This window comes from Oratosquilla oratoria, chromosome 2 (genome assembly GCF_046742065.1).
Source record: "Oratosquilla oratoria isolate Oo_2021 chromosome 2, ASM4674206v1, whole genome shotgun sequence".
In the NCBI taxonomy this organism is placed as follows: domain Eukaryota; kingdom Metazoa; phylum Arthropoda; class Malacostraca; order Stomatopoda; family Squillidae; genus Oratosquilla; species Oratosquilla oratoria.
In genome coordinates, this window is record NC_134778.1 from 86,717,899 (window position 1) to 86,744,098 (window position 26,200).

Below are 26,200 nucleotides of genomic sequence, written 5' to 3' on the forward strand. Positions count from 1 at the left end.
TGCTTAAGAAATTAGAAAATGAAGGAGGAATATAGGGCAAACTGCTTAATTGGATGGAAGACTTTTTGCAAGAAAGAAAAATGAGAGTAGTGATAAGAGACAAACACTCATTGGGATGAAGTAATAAGTGGTGTTCCACAAGGAACAGTTCTGGCCCCAATAATGTTTGCTATATATATTAATATGGATGAAGAAATTGAAAGCTATATGAGCTTCTTTGCAGATGATGCAAAACTATCAAAAGAAAGTGAACACGGAAGAAGATTGTGAGTCACTACAGAGTGATCTAAATAAAGTATGGGAATGGAGTTGGAAGTGGGAGATGGAGTTCACCACTAAAAAGTGTAGTATAATGGAATTTGGAAAAACCAAAAACAGAATAACAGGATCATATAAATTGGGAGAAGAAGGAATAAAAAAAAGTTGAAAATGAGAAGGACCTGGGAGTCATTGTTATGAATAATGTCACCTGAGAAACATATAAATAAGATTTTTGGAGAAACTTATAATATAATAAGAACAATCAAAGTGGCATTTACATACCTAGATGAAGAAATGGTGAAGAAGATACTAATCACTCTGATAAGACCAAGATTGGAATATACAGCAACGATGTGGTCACCAAGTACAAAAAAATGTATAAAAAACTTGGAAGAATACAAAGAGCAATTACAAAATTGGCACCAACACTCTCAAAACTATCATATGAAGACAGACTACCAAAACTTGAGTAACAGACACTAGAGCAAAGAAGAGAGAGAGGAGATTTGATAGCTATTTACAAAATTATGAAAGGCATAGAAATTATTGATAGAGAGAATCTAATAAAATGGGATGATAGAAATAAAAGAGGACACGGAAAGAAAATCAAGAAAGACAGCTATAGAAGAGTTCTGAAAAAGAACAGCTTTCCTCACAGAGTAATAGACAGTTGGAACAAGTTAGATGAGAAAGTGGTGTGTGCAAAAACAATACATGAATTTAAAAATAGTTTAGATAAAATGAGATATGAAGACGGGACAATACGAGCATACCTCCCCTTCCCGTAAAACACAACTAGGTAAATACATACATACATACATACATATATATACCAAGGATTTTTCCCCCTTACAAGGGAGGTAGCCAAAAAGGGAAAGGCATAAAAACACTCCCACCCATTTCATCCCTAAATACACTCCACACCCCTCCCACCCTCCCTCTCATCTGAGCACCTCCTGGATGACGGGTCATCCCTGCACCCTGCCCACCGCCCTGGGTCAGAAGCAGTGTCGCAAGACACAGTACATCCACAGCAAGGCCGGTTCATTTAATCGGCGACCCCCCCTCTCCGTCCCCCTCTGCATATAAGGCGAGGACGGGGAGAAATCCCTTCGGGCTGCGTCAAAATTTACTCACACATACTACCCCGGCCCCCACCCCCCCGCCTATTCCTCCTCATGCAGTCACAACATCATCCATATACAACCATTCTCCACTCACCTCTGTCTTCCGTCCTCTCCCTTCCTTCCTCAACAGACATTCCCCTCTTCCCCAAAGCCCCCTTCACCCCATCCATCCACCTCATCCTAGGACGTCCCCTCATGTTCACTCCCTCCACATCTGCCTTCCATACCTCTTTTACTAGTCTTTCTTCACTCATTCTTTCCATGTGTCCAAACCATCCTAATATTCTTTCATCAACCCTATCTCCCAAATCCTTTTTCACCCCTGTTCTCCTCCTCACCTCCTCATTTCTCACTCTATCCATCCTAGTAACCCCCATCATACTTCTCAGACACCTCATCTCAAACACATTCAAACTCCTTCTCTCTTCTTCTCTTATATTTCACGTTTCTGCCCCATACAGTGCTGTTGGCACAATCACTCCTTCATACAGTCTCCTCTTCGCATCCATTCCCAAATGTCTATTCCTCATTACACACTTTAAACCACCAAGGCATTTACTCGCTTCTCTCAATCTACATTCTACCTCCACCTTCACTCCACCTTTTCCTGCTACACTTGCACCCAAGTATCTAAAACTATCCACTTCCTCCAGTCGCTCTCCCTTAATGTTCACTTCCAGTCTACTGCCACTTTCACCCCTTGTACATCTCATCACCTTACTTTTACCCACATTTATCTTTAGCTTTCTTCTATCACATACTCTCCCAAACTCTGCCACCAGCTTCCTCAATCCCTCCTCTGACCCTGCCACAAGCGCAGTGTCGTCCGCAAACAACAGCTGGCTCACCTCCCACTTTTCTCCATTTTCTTTAACCATCTCCAATCCCTGACCCACTACCCTAGCATTCACCTCTCGCACCACCCCATCCATGTATAAGTTGACCAGCCAGGGTGACATAACGCATCCTTGACGAAGTCCCACCTTTACTTCAAACCACTCACTCTCTCCATTTCTAATCCTGACACATGCTCTACTACTCTCATAAAAACTCTTGACAGCTCCCAAAAGCTTTCCTCCTATCCCATAAATCTGCATAACCTCCCACAGTGCCTTTCTGTCTACCCTATCATATGCCTTTTCCAGATCCATAAAAGCCCAAAAAACATCCTTCCCCTTTCCTATAGCTTTCTCACATATCTGTCTTACCACAAAGATCTGATCTACACAACCTCTACCTGTCCTAAATCCACACTGTTACTCACCATATATACATACATATATATATATATATATATATATATACATATATATATATATACATACATACATACATACATATACCAAGGCTTTTTTTCCCCTTACCAGGGGGGTAGCCAAAAAGGACAAGGCACAAAAACATTCCCATTCCCATTTCATCACCAAAAACACTCCACACCCCTCCACCCTCCCTCCCATCTTAGCACCTCCTAGATGACGGGTCATCCCTGCACCCTGTCCACTGCCCTGGGTCAGAAGCAGTGTCGCAGGACACAGCACATCCACAGCAAGGCCACTTCATTAAATCGGCGACCCCCCCTCTCCGTCCCCCCATATAAAGGAGAAGACGGGGAGAAATCCCTTCGGGCTGCGTCAAAAATTTTTGCTCACACACACTACCTCACCCCCATTTCCCCGTCCAATCCACCTCATGCATCACAACATTTTCCATATACAACCATTCTCCATTCACCCGTCTTCTGTCCTCTCCCGTCCTTCCTCAACAGACATTCCCCTCTTCCCCAAAGCCCCCTTCACCCCATCCATCCATCTCATCCTAGGACGTCCCCTCATGTTCACTCCCTCCACATCTGCCTTCCATACCTCCTTTACTAGTCTTTCTTCATTCATTCTTTCCATGTGTCCAAACCATCCTAATACTCTTTCATCCACCCTATCTCCCAGCTCCCTTTCCATCCCTGTTCTCCTCCTCACTTCCTCATTTCTCACTCTATCTAGCCTAGTAACCCCCATCATACTTCTCAGACACTTCATCTCAAACACATTCAAGTTCCTTCTCTCTTCCTCTCTTATGTTCCATGTTTCTGCCCCATACAGTGCTGTTGGCACAATCACTCCTTCATACAGTCTCCTCTTAGCATCCATTCCCAAATGTCTATTTCTCATTACAATTTTTAAACCACCAAGGCATTTACTCGCTTCTCTCAATCTACATTCTACCTCCACCTTCACTCCACCCTTTCCTGCCACATTTGCACCCAAATATCTAAATCTATCCACTTTCTCCAGTTGCTCTCCCTTAATGCTCACTTCCAGATTACTGCCACTTTCACCCCTTGTACATCTCATCACCTTACTTTTACCCACATTTATCTTCAGCTTTCTTCTATCACACACTCTCCCAAACTCTGTCACCAGCTTCCTCAATCCCTCCTCCGATCCTGCCACAAGCGCAGTGTCGTCCGCAAACAACAGCTGGCTCACCTCCCACTTTTCTCCATTTTCCTTAACCATCTCCAATCCCTGACCCACTACCCTTGCATTCACCTCTCGCACCACCCCATCCATGTATAAGTTGAACAGCCAGGGCAACATAACACATCCCTGATGAAGTCCTACCTTTACCTCAAACCACTCACTCTCTCCATTTCTAATCCTGACACAAGCTCTACTACTCTCATAAAAACTCTTGACAGCTCCCAGAAGCTTTCCTCCTATCCCGTATATCCGCATAACCTCCCACAATGCCTTTCTGTCTACCCTGTCGTAAGCCTTTTCCAGATCCATAAAGGCCCAGAAAACATCCTTCCCCTTACCTATAGCTTTCTCACATATCTGTCTTACCACAAAAATCTGATCTACACAACCTCTACCTGTCCTAAACCCACACTGTTCCTCACCAATTACTCCCTCTGTTCCTCTCCTAATCCTCTCAATCAAGATCCTCCCATAAGCCTTCCCAACTACACTTCACAAGCTAATCCCTCTGAAACTACTACATTCACACTTGTCCCCCTTTCCCTTATAAAGTGGAACTATACACACACTCCTCCAGTCCTCTGGCACTCTACCTTCTCTCCAGCAAACATTAAATAACCTCACCAACCAGTCCACCATCACTATACCTCCTTTTTAAGACATTCTGCATGGCATCCATCCAGACCAGGTGCCTTACCTGCTTTCATCATCTTAACTGCTGCCTTCACTTCATCCTTCCTTATTTCTCCTCCATTTTCCTCACTCATCACTCTCATTTTCTTAGCATTTCCCACTGCAGCTATCTTTCCCTCCCTATCCTCCTTCACATTAAGCAACTCCCTAAAATATTCTGCCCATCTTCTCCTTACTGCCTTCTCCTCCATTATCATCTCTCCATCTGCACCTTTTACCTTTTCTTCCCCACTTGATTCGCCTCCTCTTCCTCTCTTAATTTCTTTCCAAAACATCTTTTTATTACTTTCAAAATTTTCTGTCATACTCTTACCCCATTTTACATCTGCTCTCCTCTTTGCCTCCTTTACCTTTTTCTTTACTTCTCTTTTCTTTTCCCTGTACGTCTCATATGACTCCCTCGTCCTACTTTGTAACCATATATATATATACATACATACATACATATATATATATGTTTTGAAAAGAAATTATGAGAGGAAGAGGAGGCAAATCAAGTAGAGAAGAAAAGGTAAAAGGTGCTGATGGCGAGATGATAATGGAAGAGGAGGCAGTAAGAGGAAGATGGGCAGAGTATTTTAGGGAGTTGCTAAATGTGAGGGAGGATAGGGAGGGAAAGATAGTTGCAATGGGAAGTGCTAAGAAAATAACTGTGATGAGTGAGGAAAATGGAGGAGAAATAAGGAAGGATGAAGTGAAGGCAGTTGTTAAGATGATGAGAGCAGGTAAGGCACCTGGTCTGGATGGATGCCATACAGAATGTCTAAAAAAAGGAGGTACAGTGATTACTGGCTGGTGAAGTTATTTAATGTTTGTTGGAGAGAGGATAGAGTGCCGGAGGACTGGAGGAGTGCCTGTATAGTTCCACTCTACAAGGGAAAAGGGGACAAGTGTGAGTTTAGTAGTTTCTGAGGGATTAGCTTGTTAAGTGTAGTTGGGAAGGCTTATGGGAGGATCTTGATTGAGAGAATTAGGAGAGGAACAGAGGGAGTAATTGGTGAGGAACAGTGTGGATTTAGGACAGGTAGAGGTTGTGTAGATCAGACCTTTGTGGTAAGACAGATATGTGAGAAAGCTATAGGAAAGGGGAAGGATGTTTTTTGGGCTTTTATAGATCTGGAAAAGGCTTATGACAGGGTAGACAGGAAGGCACTGTGGGAGGTTTTGCAGATATATGGGATAGAAGCAAAGCTTTTAGGAGCTGTCAGGAGTTTTTACGAGAGTAATAGAGCATATGTCAGGATTAGAAATGGAGAGAATGAGTGGTTCGAGGTAAAAGTGGGACTTTGTCTGGGATGTGTTATGTTGCCCTGGCTGTTCAACTTATACATGGATGGGGTGGTGCAAGAGGTAAATGCAAGGGTGGTGGGTCAGGGACTGGAGATGGTTAAAGAAAATGGTGAAAAGTGAACCAGCTGTTGTTTGCAGACGACAATGCGCTTGTAGCAGGATCAGAGGAGGGATTGAGGAAGTTAGTGACAGAGTTTGGGAGAGTGTGTGATAGAAGAAAGTTGAAGATAAATGTGGGTAAAAGACGATGAGATGTACAAGGGGAGAAAGTGGCAGCAGACCGGAAGTGAGCATTAAGGGAGAGCGACTGGAGGAAGTAGATAGTTTTAGATACTTGGGTGCAAATGTGGCAGGAAAGGAAGGAGTGGAGGTGGAGGTAGAATGTAGATTGAGAGAAGCGAGTAAATCCCTTAGTGGATTAAAAAGTGTAATGAGAAATAGACATTTGGGAATGGATGCTAAGAGGAGATTGTATGAAGGAGTGATTGTGCCAACAGCACTGTATGGGGCAGAAACATGGAACATAAGAGAGGAAGAGAGAAGGAGTTTGAATGTGTTTGAGATGAGGTGTCTGAGAAGTATGATAGGGGTTACTAGGATGGATAGAGTGAGAAATAAGGTGAGGAGGAGAACGGGGGTGGTAAGGGAGTTGGGAGATAGGGTTGATGAAAGAGTATTAGGATGGTTTGGACACATGGAAAGAATGAATGAAGAAAGACTAGTAAAAGAGGTATGGAAGGCAGATGTGGAGGGAGTGAACACGAGGTGGCGACCTAGGACGAGATGGACGGATGGGTTGAAAGGGGCTTTGGGGAAGAGGGAATGTCTGTCAAGGAAGGACAGGAGAGGACAGAGGACAGGGGTGAATGGAAAATGGTTGTATATGGATGATGTTGTGATGCATGGGGGGATGGGGGGTGAGGTAGTATGTGTGAGAAAAATTTGACACAGCCCAAAGGGATTTCTCCGTCTTCTCCTTTTCTGCATGAGGGGACAGAGAGGGGGAATCACCAATTTAATGAAGCGGCCTTGCTGTGGATGTGCTGTGTGTTGCGACACTGCCTCTGACCCAGGGCAGTCGACAAGATGCAGGGATGACCCGTCATCTAGGAGGTGCCAAGATAAGAGGGAGGGTAGAGGGTGGAGGGGAGTGGAGTGTATTGGGGATGGAATGGGTGGGAATGATTTTTATGCCTTTGTTTTTTGGCTACCTCCCTTGTAAGGGGGAAAAAGCCCTTGGTATATGTATGTGTGTATATATATATACCAGAAGGCCCTTTTCCCCCTTATAAGAGGGTGGCCTAGCCAAATTATACACCCATCCTTTACTCATCCCACATCTATCCAATACCCATTTGTTATACAATATATCTTAGCTCCCTGTGGATCAAAGGTCATCCCTATCCCTGCCCAATGCCCAGGTCAAAAGCAATGTAGCAAGACACAACACCTCCACAATAGGGTTAGAGAGACAGAGCAAGTTTACTTCCACTGCTTTATTACATGGCAACCCTCCTTCCTCATCCACCCAAGAATTTACAGAGCAGACAAGAATAAATCTCTTCAGGCCACATAAATTTATCATTTGAAACCAATCTCCACTCATATCTATCTCTTGCCTCCTTCCTTCTTTCCTCAACAGACATTCCCCTTATACTAAAGATCTCATTCAACCCATCCATCCCATAATTGGTCTCCTCAAAGTCACCACATCCCTGTCTTCCATTTTTTTCCCAGTGTTATACTAGATTTGATTATTTCTTTTAATGCTTAAATGGATTTATCAAGATCAGAAGCCCCAAAATCTCTTGCAGGTGACCCATAAGTCACAAATCTAATTGGAATGTCTATCTATATACCATGGGCTTTTTCCTCCTTATATGGGAGGTAGCCATGTCATAAATGCACATATTCACTCCCACCCATGGATAAAGGGCCCTGCATCCTGCCTACACATCTTCATTTCCATTTTCCTCTCATTACATTCCAATCTTCTTTCAATCTTATAGATGATTGGAATGTAATCAAAGGAAAACTGAGATGATGTGTAGAGAGACGGCCAATAAAGGAACAGAACAGTGGTGCATATGTGAATGAAGTGTTGAAAGAACTAGGTGACAGCATGTATGTTGGACCATGAGTGCACTGCCATGCAACAGTGTGACACAATTTTGTAGACACATAGTGGTACGAACAAAGGGTCTTTCATCCCACTCCCCTGGATACCTCTCAGCTGAGCGCTACCAGCTGCAACCGCAACTCACACACAAAGCAAAGCTGACACCATACAACCCACACAGGCCATGCCCACCTAGCCGAGGAACATGAAACAAAGACACGATTCACGGGATTAGGAGACAAGTAACATCGACTTACCCGTCCCACCTACGCTCACACCAAATGTGACATTCTTGCAGGATGGTGGGGGTTATGTCAGACAGCGTGTAGCGGTGACACAAGATGAATGAAGAGAGGACCATGAGAAAATTGACAAAATAGCAGACCCTGTAATCTCTTGTAGCCTTTGTCACCTATGCAATGTCCCCTCCACTGAGCCTCTCACCAACCTCCCTGTCTCTTCCTCCTCCTTCTGCCCCGGCCCCGCCTGTCACCGGGGTACCACCAGCTTCTCCGCCACCAGGCAATCTCTCAGTCCCATGTCCTCTGCCACTGCAGGCCAATGCACACATTCAGTTGTTCCAGTTGTAGCACCATGGCCAGTGTTAAAAGGATGCCACATGGCATACAGTTCATACAGCTCCGGTCATGCTTGTCCCTTGATGTTCAAGGGATACTACGGAACTCCCTAGACATCCACCATGACACCTCGCTCTCAGCTGACAAGGTGCTTGACCAGCTGCAAGCCCACCTCCAGGATGCGCGAGTCGAGGCCCTCCACCGTCGCAACCTGCTCCCATGCAGACAGGCACAGGGCAAGTCCTTCAACAACTTACTTCTATGGCCACATAAAAGATAAGGCTGAGGAAGACTTGTGCACTGGAAACCCCATCACTTGTGCAGAAGCCCAAATGAAAATGGTAATACTCATGGGTGTCAGGGATAAGGAACTCGTACAATGCCTCAGCTCCCTCACTACAAATAATCACTGCAGGAGGTAGTGACCAACTGCTGCTCATATAAGGCAGCGAGGGTGACAGTTTCAGATGTCCTGGATGACCCACGCAATATGTCGTGTCAGCATACAAAAAGGCTCAATGCCAGGCACACGCACCCCCACACCTTCCCCAAGACCCAGAGACCCCTGCCAATCCTGCAACCACTGGCACAACCCCGAGAAATGCGGGGCGGCCAACAGCACCTGCCACAGCTGCAGGAACAAAGGACACCGCTCTTGTACCCACCCACCCCCGCTGCTACACCTGCAACAAAAAGGGTCACTGGGAGAAGTATTCAAAGTCAACCAGGGATTGGGACAAGAATCACCACAAGTCGTCAAGTCATGGCGCCACTACCCCTTCTCCCAGGAAGGCTGGAATCTGCTGCCATGTGTCTGACAGCTCTAATAGCTCTCCACCACCTGTCAACACCTGCATCTGCTTTGGAAACCTGCCCTCAAATTTGCTTATGTTACCTGGCACAGTTGCAGGCTTCACAATGATAGGCACTTGGCACCAACCTACATGGATGATGGATCCCAAATGCCCTTGTAGTTGGACGCTTCAGGGCTATCTTGACGCTCAGCGACAGGGACTGCACTATCAACATATGGGTTCACGAGGGGGTCCAAATCCCCCTTCCTCTCCTTCAGCCACTGTCGGGAGTTGGCCATAGTCCCACCCGATTTCTCTAAACCTATCTGTTGACAGCTCATCATCCACTGCTTACGACTTTCTACACGAATTAAGCAACATGCTGGCCTCCAAGGATGACCTCTGCACAGCCCCCCTAGGAAAGATGGTGGGTCCCCCATGAGAATCCCCCTGAAAGCCGACACGGTGCCCTTCGCCATCCACACACCCAGACTGATACCATTCGCATTTCAGATTCAAGTGAAGGAAGAACTTGACTCAATGGTGCACCAAGGTATCATCATGCCTGTCAGAGAGGAACCTTCGGAGTGGTGCCACCCGATGATCCTTGTTGCCAAGAATAAGGGTGTACACATCATGGTGGACCTGACCAAACTCAACTCTCAGATGTCACGCCCCACCCATACTTCACCCACACCGTTTACAACAGTCCACAGCGTCACCTCCACAAGGTTCTTTACAACAGCGGACGCCCTTCACAGTTATTGGCAGATTGACCTCACAGAAGAGGATCAGCACCTCACTACATTCATCACCCCTTATGGATGGTACAAGCACTGCTGTGGACCGATGGCTTTTGTGGCCACCAGTGATTAGTACTGCCTCCATGGAGAACGTGGCTCTGCAAGCCGTCGTCAACTGTGTCACCGCCTGTACTGGCACCCTTCAACCCCACCCTGCCAGTGGTATTGCAGTCGGATGCATCGCACCTCTATGGTGTCGGGTACACCCTCCTCCAATACCTCAGTTGGGGGCGCTTGTGTCTCATTCAGTGTAGCTCGCGGTTCCTGATGGACACCAAAACCCACTACGCCACCATTAAACTACAGATGCTCACTACCATCTGGGCCACATCCAAATGCAAACTATAGGTTTGGTTTGTCCCACATCTCATTGATTATGGACCATTGTCCAGTCACCCACACCCTCAACTCCTACACCCTGGACACCGTCAAGAACTCCCACCAGCAGCGGCTTAAGGAGAGGCTCTCGCCCTTTGTCTTCACAGTGAAGTGGTGCACCGGGAAACAACTCTGTATCCTGGATATCCTCTCATGAGCCCTGGTCTCCTGCCCCATGCTGGAGGACGAGACTGACTGGGACAAGGATGCCATGCACGTCAGGATCATCGTCACCTGCAACACCAGCACTTGCCCTGATGCTGACAGAACACTCCAGGAACTCCAGACCACAGCATGGATGGACCCTGCCTATGGCCACCTGCTTACCTACATGTCCTCCGGGTTCCTGTCCAACTGCTTTTCCCTACCTAGCCCCGTCCTCCCGTATTGGAAATTCTGGGACGCCCTCTCTGCTTATAGGGATCTAGTGCTGTACGGCCAGAGCATCACCTTCCCCACCTCCCTACGGAAGCGCACACTGGCCTGCTTCCATGACAGCCACTGCAGTGTGAAGGCCACCAAGTGACGGGCTAGGCAAACCGTCTTCTGGCCCAGCATCGACTCTGACATCAGGAGCACGATGGAGGCCTGCAACCCCTGCCAAGTGCTGCGCCCTAGCCAACAGTAGGAGCCCCTCCTGTGTGACGACTGCCCCACCTGGCCCTTCGATTCTGTGTCTGCCGACTTCTTTGACGTTGCAGGAAAGTCATTCCTGGTTATAGCAGACAGGCTCTCAGGCTGGCCCATCATCGTGCCCTGCGGCTAGGACACGACGTCCATCAGTCATCCAGAAGCTCTGCTGCTACTTCCAGGAGGTAGGCATCCCCCTCTGCCTTTGCACCAATGGTGGTCCCCTTTTACCAGCGCAGAATTCAACCATCTCACGGAACGCTGGGCATCCACCCTATAGTCACCTAACCATACTATTCCCGGTCCAATGGGCATGCCAAAGCTGAAGTCACGGTCAAGGGAGCTAAACACCTCATCCTCAAGACAGCATCCACTGGTAACATCAACTGTGAGAAGTTCGATTAAGGTCTCCTAGAATTACACAACACCCCATCCCTGGTCAGCCATAACCCCGCCCAGATCCTGTACAGCCACCTTCTCCACCCAGTAGTGCCATGCCCTCCTGAAGACGCTGCCCCCGTCATATCCCATCCCTTAGTAGAGGATCTGTGGTCCCCATGCGGTAATCCCCCCATGGCTCCCCGCCGCTTACCCCGGCTCATGAATAGATACCCCCCCTCTCGATGGTTCTACGAACGTGTTGGGAGTTGGGGGGTATAGTGTGCTGTACAATAGTGTTGTGGCATGACATGGTGATGTCCTGACCAGTAGTGACACTTCTTGTACATAGCCTTTTCATACGGCCAACAAGGCCCCTTCTCATATGGCCAGCTATGTGAGAGGGTCAAGCAGGGACACACATACCAGGAGTGACCATGCTGCCACACAGACATGAACAACTACTCAAACAGGCACCTATTAGGAATAAGATGGAATACAGGTAGAAGTGCAGACATTCGGAAGCATACCAATATCACACGAACATGATCACGCCCAGAGCATGTAGCTGTTAGGTAGAGTTGCAAACATACCTATACTAAGCATGTAGCGAAAAATGTGCCCCTTTGGAGTTCACAGCAGCAGATACCCGTTAGACTTCATACGTGCACAATGCACCCTTCTGTATGCATAACCCACTGATTAATAATGTGTGAATCGTCCAACCTGTTTCACTGTTGCCCCCCTTGCAACATGGATAGCAAACAGTTTGGACACATGGAAAGAATGAGTGAAGAAAGATTAGTAAAACAGGTATGGAAGGCAGAGGTGGATGGAGTGAACTTGAGGGGGCAACCGAGGATGAGATGGATGAATGGGGTGAAAGGGGCGTAGAGCAGGAGGGGGATGTCTGTTGAGGAAGGAAGGGAGAAGGCAGAAGATAGGGGTCAGTGGAGAATGGTTGTGTATGGATGATACTGTGATGCATGGAAGGGAGTGGGTGGGGGATGGAGGGGGGAGCAGTTATGTGTGAAATATTTTGATGTAGCCCGAAGGGATTTCTTCCTATCTTCAATGTTTCTGTATGAGGGGATGGAGAGGGGGTTCGCTGTTTAAATGAAGCAGCCTTACTGTGGATGTGCTGTGTCTTGCTGCATTGCTTCTGACCCAGGGGAATGGGCGAGATGCAGGGATGATCCATCATCCATGAGGATCCAAGATGAGACAGAGGGAGGGATGGTAGATGGGAGTGGAATGGGTGGGGATGAAATGGGTGGGAGTGGAATGGGTGGGGATGAAATGGGTGGGAGTGGAATTATGACTTTTGACTTTGGCTACCTCCCTGGTAAGAGGGGAAGATCCTTTGGTATATGTATGTTAAAGTTTGAAAGACTTTCATGAAGAGTGTTTGGTGGTCAGTCTTAAAGTGCTTGTTTTGTGATCTGAATGTGCACAAGACCCATGGCTTCCAAGTAACAATCAATGGCTACAACACATGCCCAATGTCTTTCAAGGAAATAATACTGTGTAATTGCCTGGAGATAGTGCAAGGTTGTGTAGGATTAAATGTCTGCCACCTAGTTATTATATTCATCTTTGTGGCATTGAATTGATAACAACTGGGTTACAGCCCATTATGTTTAACCTTTTCCATACTGGATGGCACATGTTCCTCTATCTGTGGTTCCCCCTCTACGGTAAATGTGTATAACTTATTCTAACTACTAATACTACACCAAATGCTGTAATGCTGTAATGACTTACCTCTAAGGGTGTCACATCAATATTGGTCTTTAGGGACACTTCCTCTGGATCAGCCTTTTTCCCTTTTTTCCCTTTTCTTTTTTTTTTCTTCAACTCTTGTAAATGATATATCTCATGAAGAACACAACTGTAGGAGGAAATAGCACATATTTCTGGTAAATATTTGTCTTCCTCTATACTCAAATATAAGAGGGAGGGAGGGATGGTGGATATATCCCTTTAAGGGATACCATAAGTCTTGTACATGCACTGGCAATTGAAACATAACACAATTAAATCCAGAAATATAAGCATACACTTGCAAGGCTCTGGAGTAATAATTATTACCTTGAATTTCATTCATTTGGTAACACTACAAACTATTCACCCTAACTGACCCATGGGCCAACCCAGTAACCATGGCCAAATTTCTGAGGGGCACAGTCCTCTTGCAAGATATTCAAGGCTACAGATTAACTGATACTACATAAATGAAGATTACATAGGATCAGTAGTATTCACTGTGATATCCTTGCACCTATAAAGAAGGGGCCAACCTTGGGCACCTGCACTTAGTAATCCTACAAGACAGACATCATAGATGATCATTAAGAACACTGACTAATCATCTCCAAAGCCCATCAAAACCCTCCCCTTCACCTGGAGATAAAGGTGAAGACCCAACAGACATCTAGCAAATATATCTTCCACTAGCCTATTTATCCACTGTTTTCTTTACATAAAATGGTGACACAGACACACATTCACAAAACAGACAGAAGAGCATTTCTCTAGGAGACATGGGAGTGCCCTCAGAGGTGCCATGGGACCATAGGTTTCTGATAAGTTAAACATGGGTAACAGGGAGTATGTACTAAGTGACCTGAAGAGAATAATTTGTGGCATCTGAAGTAAAATAAAATCTCACTTTTTGTCCTTTTTAAAAGGTTTTGGTGAATCCCCTTTTCTTGTGGTGGGAGTGATTGCACAGTGTTGACCAATCAAGGCAGTTCGAGGAGTAATACTTGGCGGAATGTTGCGTCGTTTTGCTTTGCCAACTGGAGTTTTGACAGTCAGCGAATCATCAGAGTCATCATATAGAGCCTTTGTGGTTGTGAAGAAAAATATATATAAAAATAATAATTAAAGAAATACCCATCAACCAACAAGTAACATTGTACTAGCTCATTACCAGAGCTGAATATGCAAGTTGAACTCCAAAAATCCAATGGCCCTTCCCCATATAATAGGGAAGATGGCCAAATCAAAGCACACACACAAACCTACATTACACTATACACAATTCAGTACCTCATGAATGAAGGATTATTTCTGTTCCTAATCACACTATCTGGGTTATGAGCAATGCAGTAAGGCATAGCCCTTCCACAGCAGAGCCCAAGAGTCAGTGCCAGTTTATCCCCATTGCATCATATGGTGACCTCCCTCATCCATTAACATTACATATGAAGCAGGACCTGGGTAGAGGAAGAGTTGGCAAAGATGCGTTGGAGCACATTATTGCTTTAACATTTCAGCCAATTGGGTCATCTTCAGCTTTCTGAAGATGGCCCCACTGGTCAAAAGGTTAAAGCAATAAAGTGTTCCAATGCATCTTTACTGACTCTTCATCTATCCACGTACTTATCTGTCTTTATACCTATTCATATATGAAACAGTTGGGATCATCCTTTCATCTATCCACTACTCTCTTTTGTATTCGCACTTTCTTCCCTGCTTGACAGCCATTACCCCAAACATACACACACATACACAAATACAGTTTTCCATATAGATGCATAAATACTTGGAATAACATGATATAGCCCAAGCTGGAACAATACATAAATTCAAATTTATATATATATACATACATACATACATATACCAAGGCTTTTTCCCCCTTACATGGGAGGTAGCCAAAAAGGAAAAGGCATAAAATCATTCCCACCCATTTCATCCCTGAATACACTCCACACCCCTCCACCCTCCCTCTTATCTTAGCACCTCCTGGATGACGGGCCATCCCTGCACCTTGTCCACTGCCCTGGGTCAGAAGCAGTGTATGATAATTGGAAATCAAGGATATAGATTAAGTTGGAACTGCACATGAATCTAAGGTTAGATATGACAAATTGAAGAGTAGGATGGGACCAAATGAGCATTGCTCTTTTCCTGTATACTATAGGTAAATACACACATGCATTCTAAAATGTTAGAAAATACAAGGCATTCATTAAAGTTGATAGAAAGAGATCAATCAATCACTCAATCCAATGCCCCTGGTCTCTCTTGCAGAAGACTTACATCTTCCAAAAAACTGGCGACAACCTCTGGGCAGGACCATAAGTCAATTAGAGAAGAGGTAATTTATTGTTGTTTAGGGATAGTGTGGGGCATTGTAGTATGAGGTGTTGCATGTCTTATGTATGGTGGTTGCATCTAGGGCAGTTTAATTCTGTGGCTAGGTATATTCTGTATTGGTACTGTCTCAATGATGGATGGTGACCTGAGCACATGTGAGCTAGTGTATTTACCTAATTGTAGTATACAGGAAAGGAGCAACACTTGTTGGGTACCATTTCCTATTCTCTAATTATCTAACATACCTAGACTCAAATTCTTGTTTGGTTCCAACTTAATCTATACACAGTAAGTCCTCGTTCTACGGTACATATGCGTTCCTGAAAACCTTACCACAAATTGAAATTACCGTATACCAAACCCATTACAACATGTAATAATAGGATATGGCAGATGTACCTTCTCCCTGCTCTTTCCTCTTCAAAATATCTAGCAGATACCGTATCTGTGATTTTTTCTTACCGTAAATAGAATCAAGGGTAGTAATTACCAAATACCGTAACTGTGAATTTACTGGATAAAGAATTGCCATATAAGGAGGACTCACTGTATTTGCTTTCCAATTATCATATATAGATTTGAACTCTGTTCAATATTTTTCTTTAGGAAAAAAGTTTTATCAATGAACATTTCTTGATAGTTTCATCCCAAGTTTTTTTTTTTTTTTTTTTTTTTGGGGGGGGGGCTATGCCACCATGAAATACCTTTTATTGAGCCCTTTGGTACTGATCTTTAGGCAAATTGCTTCAGTCCTGCCTTCACTCAGATTTGTTTCTTCCACCTTTATGTCACTTCTCAACACAAACATTACTCATCCACCCTTTTCATCTTCTCTGTCTCTTCTCCAGAAGGTGTATCTGCTGTTCCCCAGCTGTATGAATTTTTTGAGTTTTGGTCTCTACTAGACACAATATATCAAGCTCACTTAAGTAGTCAGTTATCTCCAACCTAGCCAATAGTAAACCATCAACATTAGCATGTGCTATTCTATATTTCCTTGTAGTGCTTACTTTGCAATACTGCTTTTTTGTTTTCTTAGAAACCATTTCCTCACCTGATTGACTTTGGCTTCCTCAAAGAGCTTTCATTTCTTTGCTTGTTCCTCTTCATTAACATCTTTCCTAATCCAAATATTTTTTAACCTTTCTTCTCATGCTAACTTCCAGGACTTACTGATTACTTCTTTTGCCATGGCTTGCGACTTGAACTTTATTTTCATTGGACATGTTATTTCTCTTATACTTACCTAACCTATATGTGCTATCAACTTGGTTTGTTACATCCAAATCCTTCCGTAGAGTTGATGACATAATTTCCCTAATCATTTGCATTTCTTTTTCTTGACATAACTACCATGTGTTATATTCTTCTTGGTATCCAAAGTGTAAGATGCATCTAGATGTATCTACAACATCTCTGATGAGAGACACTCTCTTTTCATAACCTTGACTATTCCTTCTTTCAGGCTCTCTTTATTATTGCTCCATGATCTCTTTAAAGGTTACTCTTTTTCTCCTATCCTCTTTTTCCTCTATGGTTTTAAGATTTTCTCTCTCCTTTATCAAAGTTTCATTTTCCCTTCTCAATTTATTAATCTCTCTCTTTTTTCTTTTTTTTTTTTAATAGCCAGGTTTGTTTCCTTTTCCTGCTTAAGTTTTTTTTTCTCTAGATCATGTAATCTAGCTTCATTTGAGGAAATTAAGGCTCTAAATATTCCCAACTCTGTAAGAATTTCACCTCCATTGCAAAATATGCAACTTGAGATTTATCTTCTTTTTCAAACTTATTCTCTAGTGTGGTTCTTGTCAGGAGTGTGGTGGTTTTCTGTGTGTGACTGGAAGTCACACATGATATCTGGGAGTTGTTGTTGGAGTATTGAGTTAATTGGCTTTTCTTGAAGGGCTTTTTTAGCTGGAGAAAGTGAAGTCACATGACACTGTCAGAGAGGACAGACACAAAGAATCCCCACCTCTCCACATACACACACACACACAATTATGCACAAAACAAACATAGAAATTAAATAAAAATAGAACTTTAGGCCCAGACAGTAATATATTTTTTACCATGTTTTCTGAAGTAAGTGCATCTGGATTTGAGAAAAAATCATCTTCTGTTTTTGTTTCACTGGTGAGTGTTTCCAGCACATTTTGTCGCTGTTTTAGATATTTCAAAGTCCCAGGTTTGGCTGTTATGTATGAGGCTGTGGAAAGTAAAATTATTAGGTATGGTGCAAAAATGTTACATTCATTATAGTAAATCTGACCTAACTTGAGTCCTTTGGTATGGCCCTGTGAAACCTATTATTGACACATCTAGTGATGATCTGCACATGGCAATCTGTCTCACTGCTATTTTAAATGTTATTTATTTATGGAATACATACATACATACATACATATATATATATATATATATATATATATATATATATATATATATATATATATATGTGTGTGTGTGTGTGTACTTGTCACAATGGACCAGCATATATATATATATATATATATATATATATATATATATATATATATATATATATATATATATATATATATATATATATGTACTTGTCACAATGTACCAGCTTAATATATATATAATATAACTGTATGGTGTTAGGAATGACTTGGGATTTGAGGGAAGGGCAATGACAGAAAATTTCCATTTCATCTGACAATGTGGCTAATGTGACATTGCCGCCCAAGGTGTCCTTGACTTGGACACAGTTGGAGGGTCAGGTCATTCACATATCCACCATAATAAGCCCCCCTTCTGTGAGGTGGCAAATAACGCAGACCCCTGGGGTTCCACCCAGCTGTGCCCAAAGGCTGAAGTTAAAACACCTATACTACAAACTCTAGTCCAATGGCCTGGGGTTGAATACTCTACAAAGACAACTTAAACCACTCCATCTCCTCTCTATATATCCTTATACAATGTTTTCATTGAAGGTAGGATGGGTGGGGATGGGTGCATGCCTTGGATGGTTATCTCCTTTATGATGGGGAAGAAGCCTTTTGGTAAGATACTATATAGAAAATTGTCAACTTGTCAGAGCTAACAGTGACGTTTGAATTATTTTAATCTTATTAGTCACTCTAAAGGTGAAATGATACATGATAATTTCCTTGTTAATGACATATATAAACAATACATCATTCCAAAATAACAAATAAATTAAACTATATTTCAAAACCAAATATTACTTACTTTCTAAATCCAGTGGTTGTGTCTCATTCATCCGATCATTCTGGGATGTATTTTTAGTTTCACTGCAAGAATGTACCTTATCAGATTGATGTATATTCCTACTTCTTTTTCTTGGTGTTGCATTATCATTACAAATATCATTCTTGGATCTTCTAACCATAATCCCCTTATTCGTTTTATCACAATATTTGGGATCAAGATTTTCTTTTAGCACTTGATTTTCAGCAGATTTTGTCCTCCTCTTACAAGTATATTTTCTTGATGGCCCTTCTGAAGACTGCCTCTTGCACATTGTTTCTGCACTTGCTGCCCGTTTTCTTCCTTTCTTTTTCTTATGTTCTTTGCTATTACCACTTTGTGTGTTGTTGTTCAATCCAGTTAATGTTTTATTTTGAGAATTTCCATGCATCTCTGCCACGGTGACATTTCTGAATACTTTTGCTCTAAGGTGTGTAACATCTTTTGACACTGTGGTTACTCTTTTCTCTTTTTTAAGAACTTTTGCTCTCAATTCACTATTCTCTTTAGTAGAGTCATCTTTATTTTCCTCTCCTATTATTGTTTCCTTTATTACAAGGGTATTGAGTGCTGTTCCCTTTCTATTTGTTCTTTTATCATGACATTCGAGAACCTTGTCAATGTCTAAAGCTGAGACAAAAGGCACATCTTCTAAATCAAGCTTTGATGAAAAGAACCAATCTAAGGAGTTTAATTTAAGTTTTGACTTGTTTTTTCCAGATCCTGAAAAGGAAATGAAAGTTAATATTTGTACCATCTTTTAAATCTGAGCTGGTGTCCTTTTTGATAAAGATTAAAGTATTTTTCTTACCTATTCATTTCATTTGTTTTTAATCATATTTCTATACATATTTACTGCTTATACTACCTTACATATAGTGGTAACTTTACCTATAGCAGTAACTAGGAGATGTGTAGGAAGAGTTTTGGATGTATGTGTTCTTAGGGGACAGAGTGGGGGAATATCAGATCATTTTTTGGTGGGAGGTAAGTTTAGAATGAAGGATAGATGGAGAAAGAGGAAAAGGACAGAAGGTGGGGAGGTGCTTAGAGTAAACTGCATATATAAGAAAGAAAAGGAGAAGGAGTACATGAAGAAGCTGAGAGATGATTGGGAGGGAGTGAAGGATAGAGTAGAACTAGGAATGGAGGAGGAATGGGGACGTTTCAAGGAGAGAGTCACAGTGTGCAAAGATGGTGTGTGGAACAAGGATGGGAGGATATAGAAGGAAGGGTAGTGAGTGGTGGGATGATGAAGCAAATATTTCACTGACCGTGTGAACAATTTAATAAGATCATCCTGCAGAATCTCAGCATCTTCTCCTGACCTAATTAGGTGTCCTATTTTAGTGTCATCCACAAACTTACTAACATCACTATTAATCCCATTGTCCATGTTGTTTGTATACATAATGAACAATAAGGGACCCAAAACCGAGCCCTGGGGAAATAAATTAGAAACACGCCTCCATTTGGATTTTACACCATTTTTAGTGACCAGCTGTTTTCTGTCACTAATCCAAGCTCTAATTCATTCAAACACTTTTCCTTCTATGTAATGGGCTTTGAGTTTATTTAGTAGTCTCTGGTGGGGCACCTTGTCAAATGCCTTGCTAAAGTCAAGGTAAATAACATTGTAACTATCACTGTTATCTGACACACAGATATACATTAAGATCAATGATGTAGCTGACATTAAGGAAAAAATAGTAGCCCTTCTGCATGATATAAAAGTCTGGATACTTATGAGAAAACTCAAGTTAAATGAGAGCAAGACAGACATTCTTCTTGTCAAAGGTGGTTTTAGAGTTGACACTGAGACTGAGATCAGTGTCTTGGATCTTGGAGATCTAGGATTGTATCCCATTCTATCAGTAAAAAACCTGGGGATAACATCTGATACCAGCCTGAATTCTAAACATCACATGAATAATCTAGTTAAAACTTGTAATTACCATATAAGGAATCTTTACACTGTGAGGAAGTATCTAAATATACTCTCATTGGACTTGTGCATTCTCTTATTTATTATGTCTCATGTTGACTATTGCAATTCTTTATTTTTGGGACTGCCCAACTACTTACTGAAGAAAATCCAGACCATTCTAGATAGGTGTGCCAGATTGATATTTTCACTTCCTCCAAGAACTGCAACCACACGTTACCTGATTGAGTTGCACTGGCTCCCTGTAACGGCTCTCGTAGAGTTTAAAGTCTGCTTGTTAGTTTATAAGGCCATAATGTTCAAGCAACCCAAGTATATTGTTGACATGATATCCAGACCTGAGACTGAAACACAGATGTCTCTGCGAAGCAGTGAAGACACTTACAGTCTTTATGAACCAAGGGCAGTAAATGAGAGAGCTTTTGCCAAGAGATCTTTTGCTTACGCTGCTCCTTGCCTTTACAACAACCTGCCAGTTAGGGTAAAGCAGCAGTCAACACTTGCTAGTTTTAAGACCCACCTTACAAGTTTTTATTTTCTCAAGCATATGATACCACACAAAAGGTTTTAAATGAGGTATATAAAATATGATATTTTTAGCATGATCCAATATTCATTCTTATTGTAATATGAGTGCTCATAAATTCAAATGAAGAACTGGTGCTCAGTAATATAAAACAGCAAAATATTATTATTATTATTAAAAAGATAGAAGATTAGTCACACAAGTTACCTTGAAGAAACCATGCTACGAGTCAAGAATCAAATTATGTCTCTCGATGTGATCTCTGATTCTATTAGCTATTATTTATTCAAGCATTTTACCTATAACTGACATCAAACTGATTGGCCTGTAGTTGCATATTAAGGCTTTATCTCTCTTTTTGAAAACAGGAATAATGTTTGCCTGCCCCCCCAAGAAATAGGCACAAAACCAGTGTCTACCGACTTTCTAAATATTTCTGTTAACTGGTCACAGATTTCAAATTTACACTTCTTAAGCACTCTTGGAAAAATTTCATCTGGACCTGGAGATATTGTAGCTTTAAGTCTTTCAATATGTTTGACAACTTCTACCTTATGCTGATGTTAGATAGTCTACTTTCTTCATCTTCACTGAAAATAAGATCGGTCAGGTACCATATCTAACTTCTTCTTTGTAAACACCAAGAGGAAATATTTGTTAAAATGAGAGAAAATATTTGTTCAATTTATACATGGATGGGGTGGTGCAAGAGGTAACTGCATGGGTATCGGGCCAGAGATTGGAGGTACTTAAAGAAAATGAAGAATAAGAGATAGGCCAGTTGTTGTTTGCTGACAACACTGCACTTGTAGGATCAGAGGGATTAAGAAAGTTAGTGATGTGGGGTCTCACTAATTGCCGAACAAACCGAACAAACCGAGAAAAGCTGAACAAAACAACAAAACCCAAACAAGGATGGGTTTTGCTCAAATGCACACTTCTATATATATATGGTTGCATTATTTGAACTATTTTCTTTAAAATGTGTGATTTCCATGTAATATGATCAAAGAGAACTTACGTTTTTATCCTCTGCAATTTTACCGACCCCAGCTACGATTCGTCCAGCCCGCCGTCTATGATCACTGGTGGTATGGATCAAACTACACTCTTTTAAGATTCTTACTGTTGTGTTATTAGTGTAATAGACTGCATATAGTTGAATTATGTAAACTCTTTTCTTTAAAATGTGCGATTTTCATGTAATTTAACACAACAGTAAGAAACTTAAGAGTGTAGTTTGATCCATACCACCAGTGATCATAGACGGCGGGATGGACGAATCGTAGCTGTGTTCGGTATTTTTGCAGAGGATAAAAACGTAAGTTCTCTTTGATAATATTACATGGAAATCACACATTTTAAAGAAAATAGTTCAAATAATGCAATCATATATATATAGAAGTATGCATTTCAGCAAAACCCGTCCTTGTTTGGGTTTTGTTGTTTTGTTCGGCTTTTCTCGGTTTTGTTCGGTTTGTTCGACAATTAGTGAGACCGGTGATGTGTGATTTTCATGTAATTTGACCAAAGAGAAGTTAGGTTTTAGCCTCTGCAGTATGACGTAACACATTTTAAAGAAAATAGTTTAAATAATTCAACTATATGCAGTCTATTACACTAATATCACAATAGTAAGAAACTTAAAAGAGTTTAGTTTGATCCATACCACCAGTGATCATAGACGGCGGGCTGGGTCGAATCGTAGCTGTGTTCGGTAATTTTGCAGAGGATAAAAACGTAACTTCTCATTGATCATATTACAAGGAAATCACACATTTTAAAGTAAGTAGTTCAAATAATGCAACCATATATATATATAGAAGTGTGCATTTGAGCAAAAACCGTCCTTGTTTGGGTTTTGTTGGTATGTTCGGCTTTTATCAGTCTTGTTCAATTTGTTCGGCAATTAGTGAGACCCGTCAAGGCATATTGAAACTTTGAGAAGAAAGCATCTATAGGGGGAATTCACTGAAACTTTTTAAGACAAGGTTGAAGGTCATGATTAGATATAAGGAAGTACACTTTCCCATGTAGGATGACAAATAATTAGAATCGGTTGTCTGAGTGGGTGATCACAGCTACATCAGTTAACCAGTTTTAGTTTAAGATCAAACTTGGTAAATTCTGGTTTAATCAAGAATTAAAGTACGATTATATAGCATCCATGGAGTCACAGGCATGAAAGCCTCTTCCATCCATGTAATTCAATTATTACCAATTGAATTCTTCTAGCCCTTATCATCTTATGGCTTATGCATAGGCATGCATAGCAAAGCATCGCAGCGAAAGAAAAATCACTAATTGAACATATATATAATAAAGGAGGGGCTGCACTAAGAGCGGATGTTGAATATCTAAATTGAAAATGTTTATGCAAACAAGGATAAAATCATACAGGTTGTATTTACGATTTGAAAGAGGTGCAGTGGCAACAGTAACAGTTAATTAAGAAAAATATCGTCGAAACACTTACCCATGACAGTGTATGAAATACGAATGTCTGCGACGAATAAACGTAATCCAAATATGTGTTATGCCACAACAGACGGTTGTTTGGTTATTTACGGTACTTATGACTTTTTAGACGAGACTATCTTCAAACACTTATGTTTACAAATATTGCCGCCAGACGCGCATCTGAAAAACTCATGGAGAACTATATATGGAAACAATTTAATTATTCATGAAACAACGAAATCGAAGTTGTGTGAATGTTGTAGGTAGTTTATTCAACAATAAAACACATATAATTAATAGGTATTATTTTTATAGGATATATATATATAGGTATTTTCACTTTTTATTAATATTGTTTTTTATGAAATAACACAAAATTACTTCAAATTAATTACAAAAACCAATGGTTATTAGAAAACATAAATTACTATATACATTGGTTTGTTTTCTGTATTATTTCAACCAGTTCATCAAATCACACTATTGACAAACAACCTACTTGGACTGTCTTACCTTTAGTTACCCCCTCTTTTACTCAACCTACTTCTTGCCAATATAGTATCTCGGTATTGGATAGTCAAACTGGTGAGGTCAATATTGTACGGGTCTTTTTTTTTCCTGTGCACACCACGTTCTGTATGCATATTGATCACTCAAAAGTGGTTTTCTGTCATCTCAGCGTGCTCAGTAAGAACTGCTCACGGTAAGAAAATTTCTGGCGATACACTTCAGATTTTAATAAGAATACTTAGTTATAACCACTTGAAATAAACTGGTAAATTGTGTTAAATAGGGGTATTTATGAGTGGGAGACGAAATGAGAATTGTCTTTACATGTGTATCCATGTAAGGAATATGTACATATACTGTATGTGTTGCATATACATACACACCTAATACAATCCCGCGAGATGGTCTCACCATCACGTGTGCATGCCACTGATCTAGATATAACTGGATCACGGATCGCTGTCGAGATTATGAGGTCGGCGGCAGCCATGATGTTAGTACCAAAACAAAGTCGAGCCACGCGATCACTGATCTGATACAATTACAGTTCTCGGCAGCTTTCGCTCCCATATACATATTCAACGATCATTTTACAATGCCAACTTGTGCTGCATTCAACTGCACCAACCGGAGAAAAGGTGGATGTGAGCAGTCCTTCCACTCGTAAGTAAATTAAAGTTTTATTACCCAAAACATCCCGATACCCATCAACAAATGATGCGGCCATCAGGAGCCATAAAATGTTGCCCACCAACTGTTTTGTTAAGTGTTGTCATGTTAATGCTTTGTATTTATTATCGTAAGAAATAGAGATCTAGCAGCAACCCATTTGTCACGAATGTAATCGTGGCAATAGCAGGATAGATATTTATCATTTAAAAATATCTTATAAGGCTCAAACGCTGTCCAGAGCTGTGTAGCTGTATAGAACCAGTTGTTCTTCCTGATTACATGTGTAGGCTTTTTCTATATTGTGAAGTGTGAGGAATTCATATTAGATGGGCTGAATTACTATTCGGGGCCCGTTCAAAAATTATGTAACGTTTTTTCTGGTGAAATTCGACACCCCCCACCTCATGTAACATTGCGTAACACTGGGTGTTACATCTCCCTGTATTACATAACACTGATTACAACTAATTACAACTCGGCACCCCCCTCAAGTGTTGGCCAGATCCGCCAAACACCCCTCCCCATTGACTTCTCACCAAAACATACTCATTTTTATTTGTCCTGTGTGAAATTGTTTACGATTGCATCAAAGAATGAAACATGGTATGATGTTTTTGGATTTTTTTGCTCGATCTGTTAAGGATATGCTATTTCAGTGCATAATTTATGACATAAATTAATAAATGAATATAAATAACCATTATTAGCGTTGCGTAGCGCTGTTGAAAACACCCCCACATCCTCGTAACGCATCGCATCTACCATGCACCCCCCCCCAGCGTTACATACTCTTTGAATGGCCCCTTACATGTTCACCACTTTAATGCGATATTTTACTATTTGAAACAATTTAGATCATAGATATGACAATTTCTCTATCTTTCCACATGTTCGACACAACCTCGGATTCTAACCACATCGTCAATTTGATCAAGTGTATCGTCACGTGCTTCTGCAAAATCAGGCTCCATCATATCTCCAAATTATATTCTCAAAAAGTAACCGGTGTCAAAGTGAGGAAGGAGTTATCAAAACTTGTTTTATTCAAGGACCAATAACGATAAGCAGTACAGTAATCAAATGTTATAGGGATATTTATTCCGTTAAATGCTAGTATAGATCTATTATTATCCCTATAATATTTTGACTATATATCATTATCCCATTTGTTGTCTGTGTAACATTCCCTTGAAGTTATAATATATACTGGAATTATAATTT

At 41.5% G+C, this 26,200-nt stretch overlaps 1 protein-coding gene across 1 annotated transcript in view; it reads right to left on the reverse strand.

The window, feature by feature from the left end:
- Positions 1-24,462, reverse strand: part of LOC143040931 (uncharacterized) — a 28,674-nt gene extending 4,212 nt beyond the window's left edge. The window contains exons 1-6 of the mRNA XM_076212375.1: positions 24,311-24,462; positions 23,814-23,985; positions 18,849-19,589; positions 17,702-17,838; positions 14,200-14,375; positions 13,293-13,419 (exon numbers count right to left, since the gene is read on the reverse strand). Coding sequence (XP_076068490.1) covers positions 13,293-13,419; positions 14,200-14,375; positions 17,702-17,838; positions 18,849-19,589; positions 23,814-23,817 — 1,185 coding nt within the window. The 5' untranslated portion in view covers positions 23,818-23,985; positions 24,311-24,462. The remainder of the gene's footprint in view (positions 1-13,292; positions 13,420-14,199; positions 14,376-17,701; positions 17,839-18,848; positions 19,590-23,813; positions 23,986-24,310) is intronic.
- Positions 24,463-26,200: the final 1,738 nt, after the last annotated feature.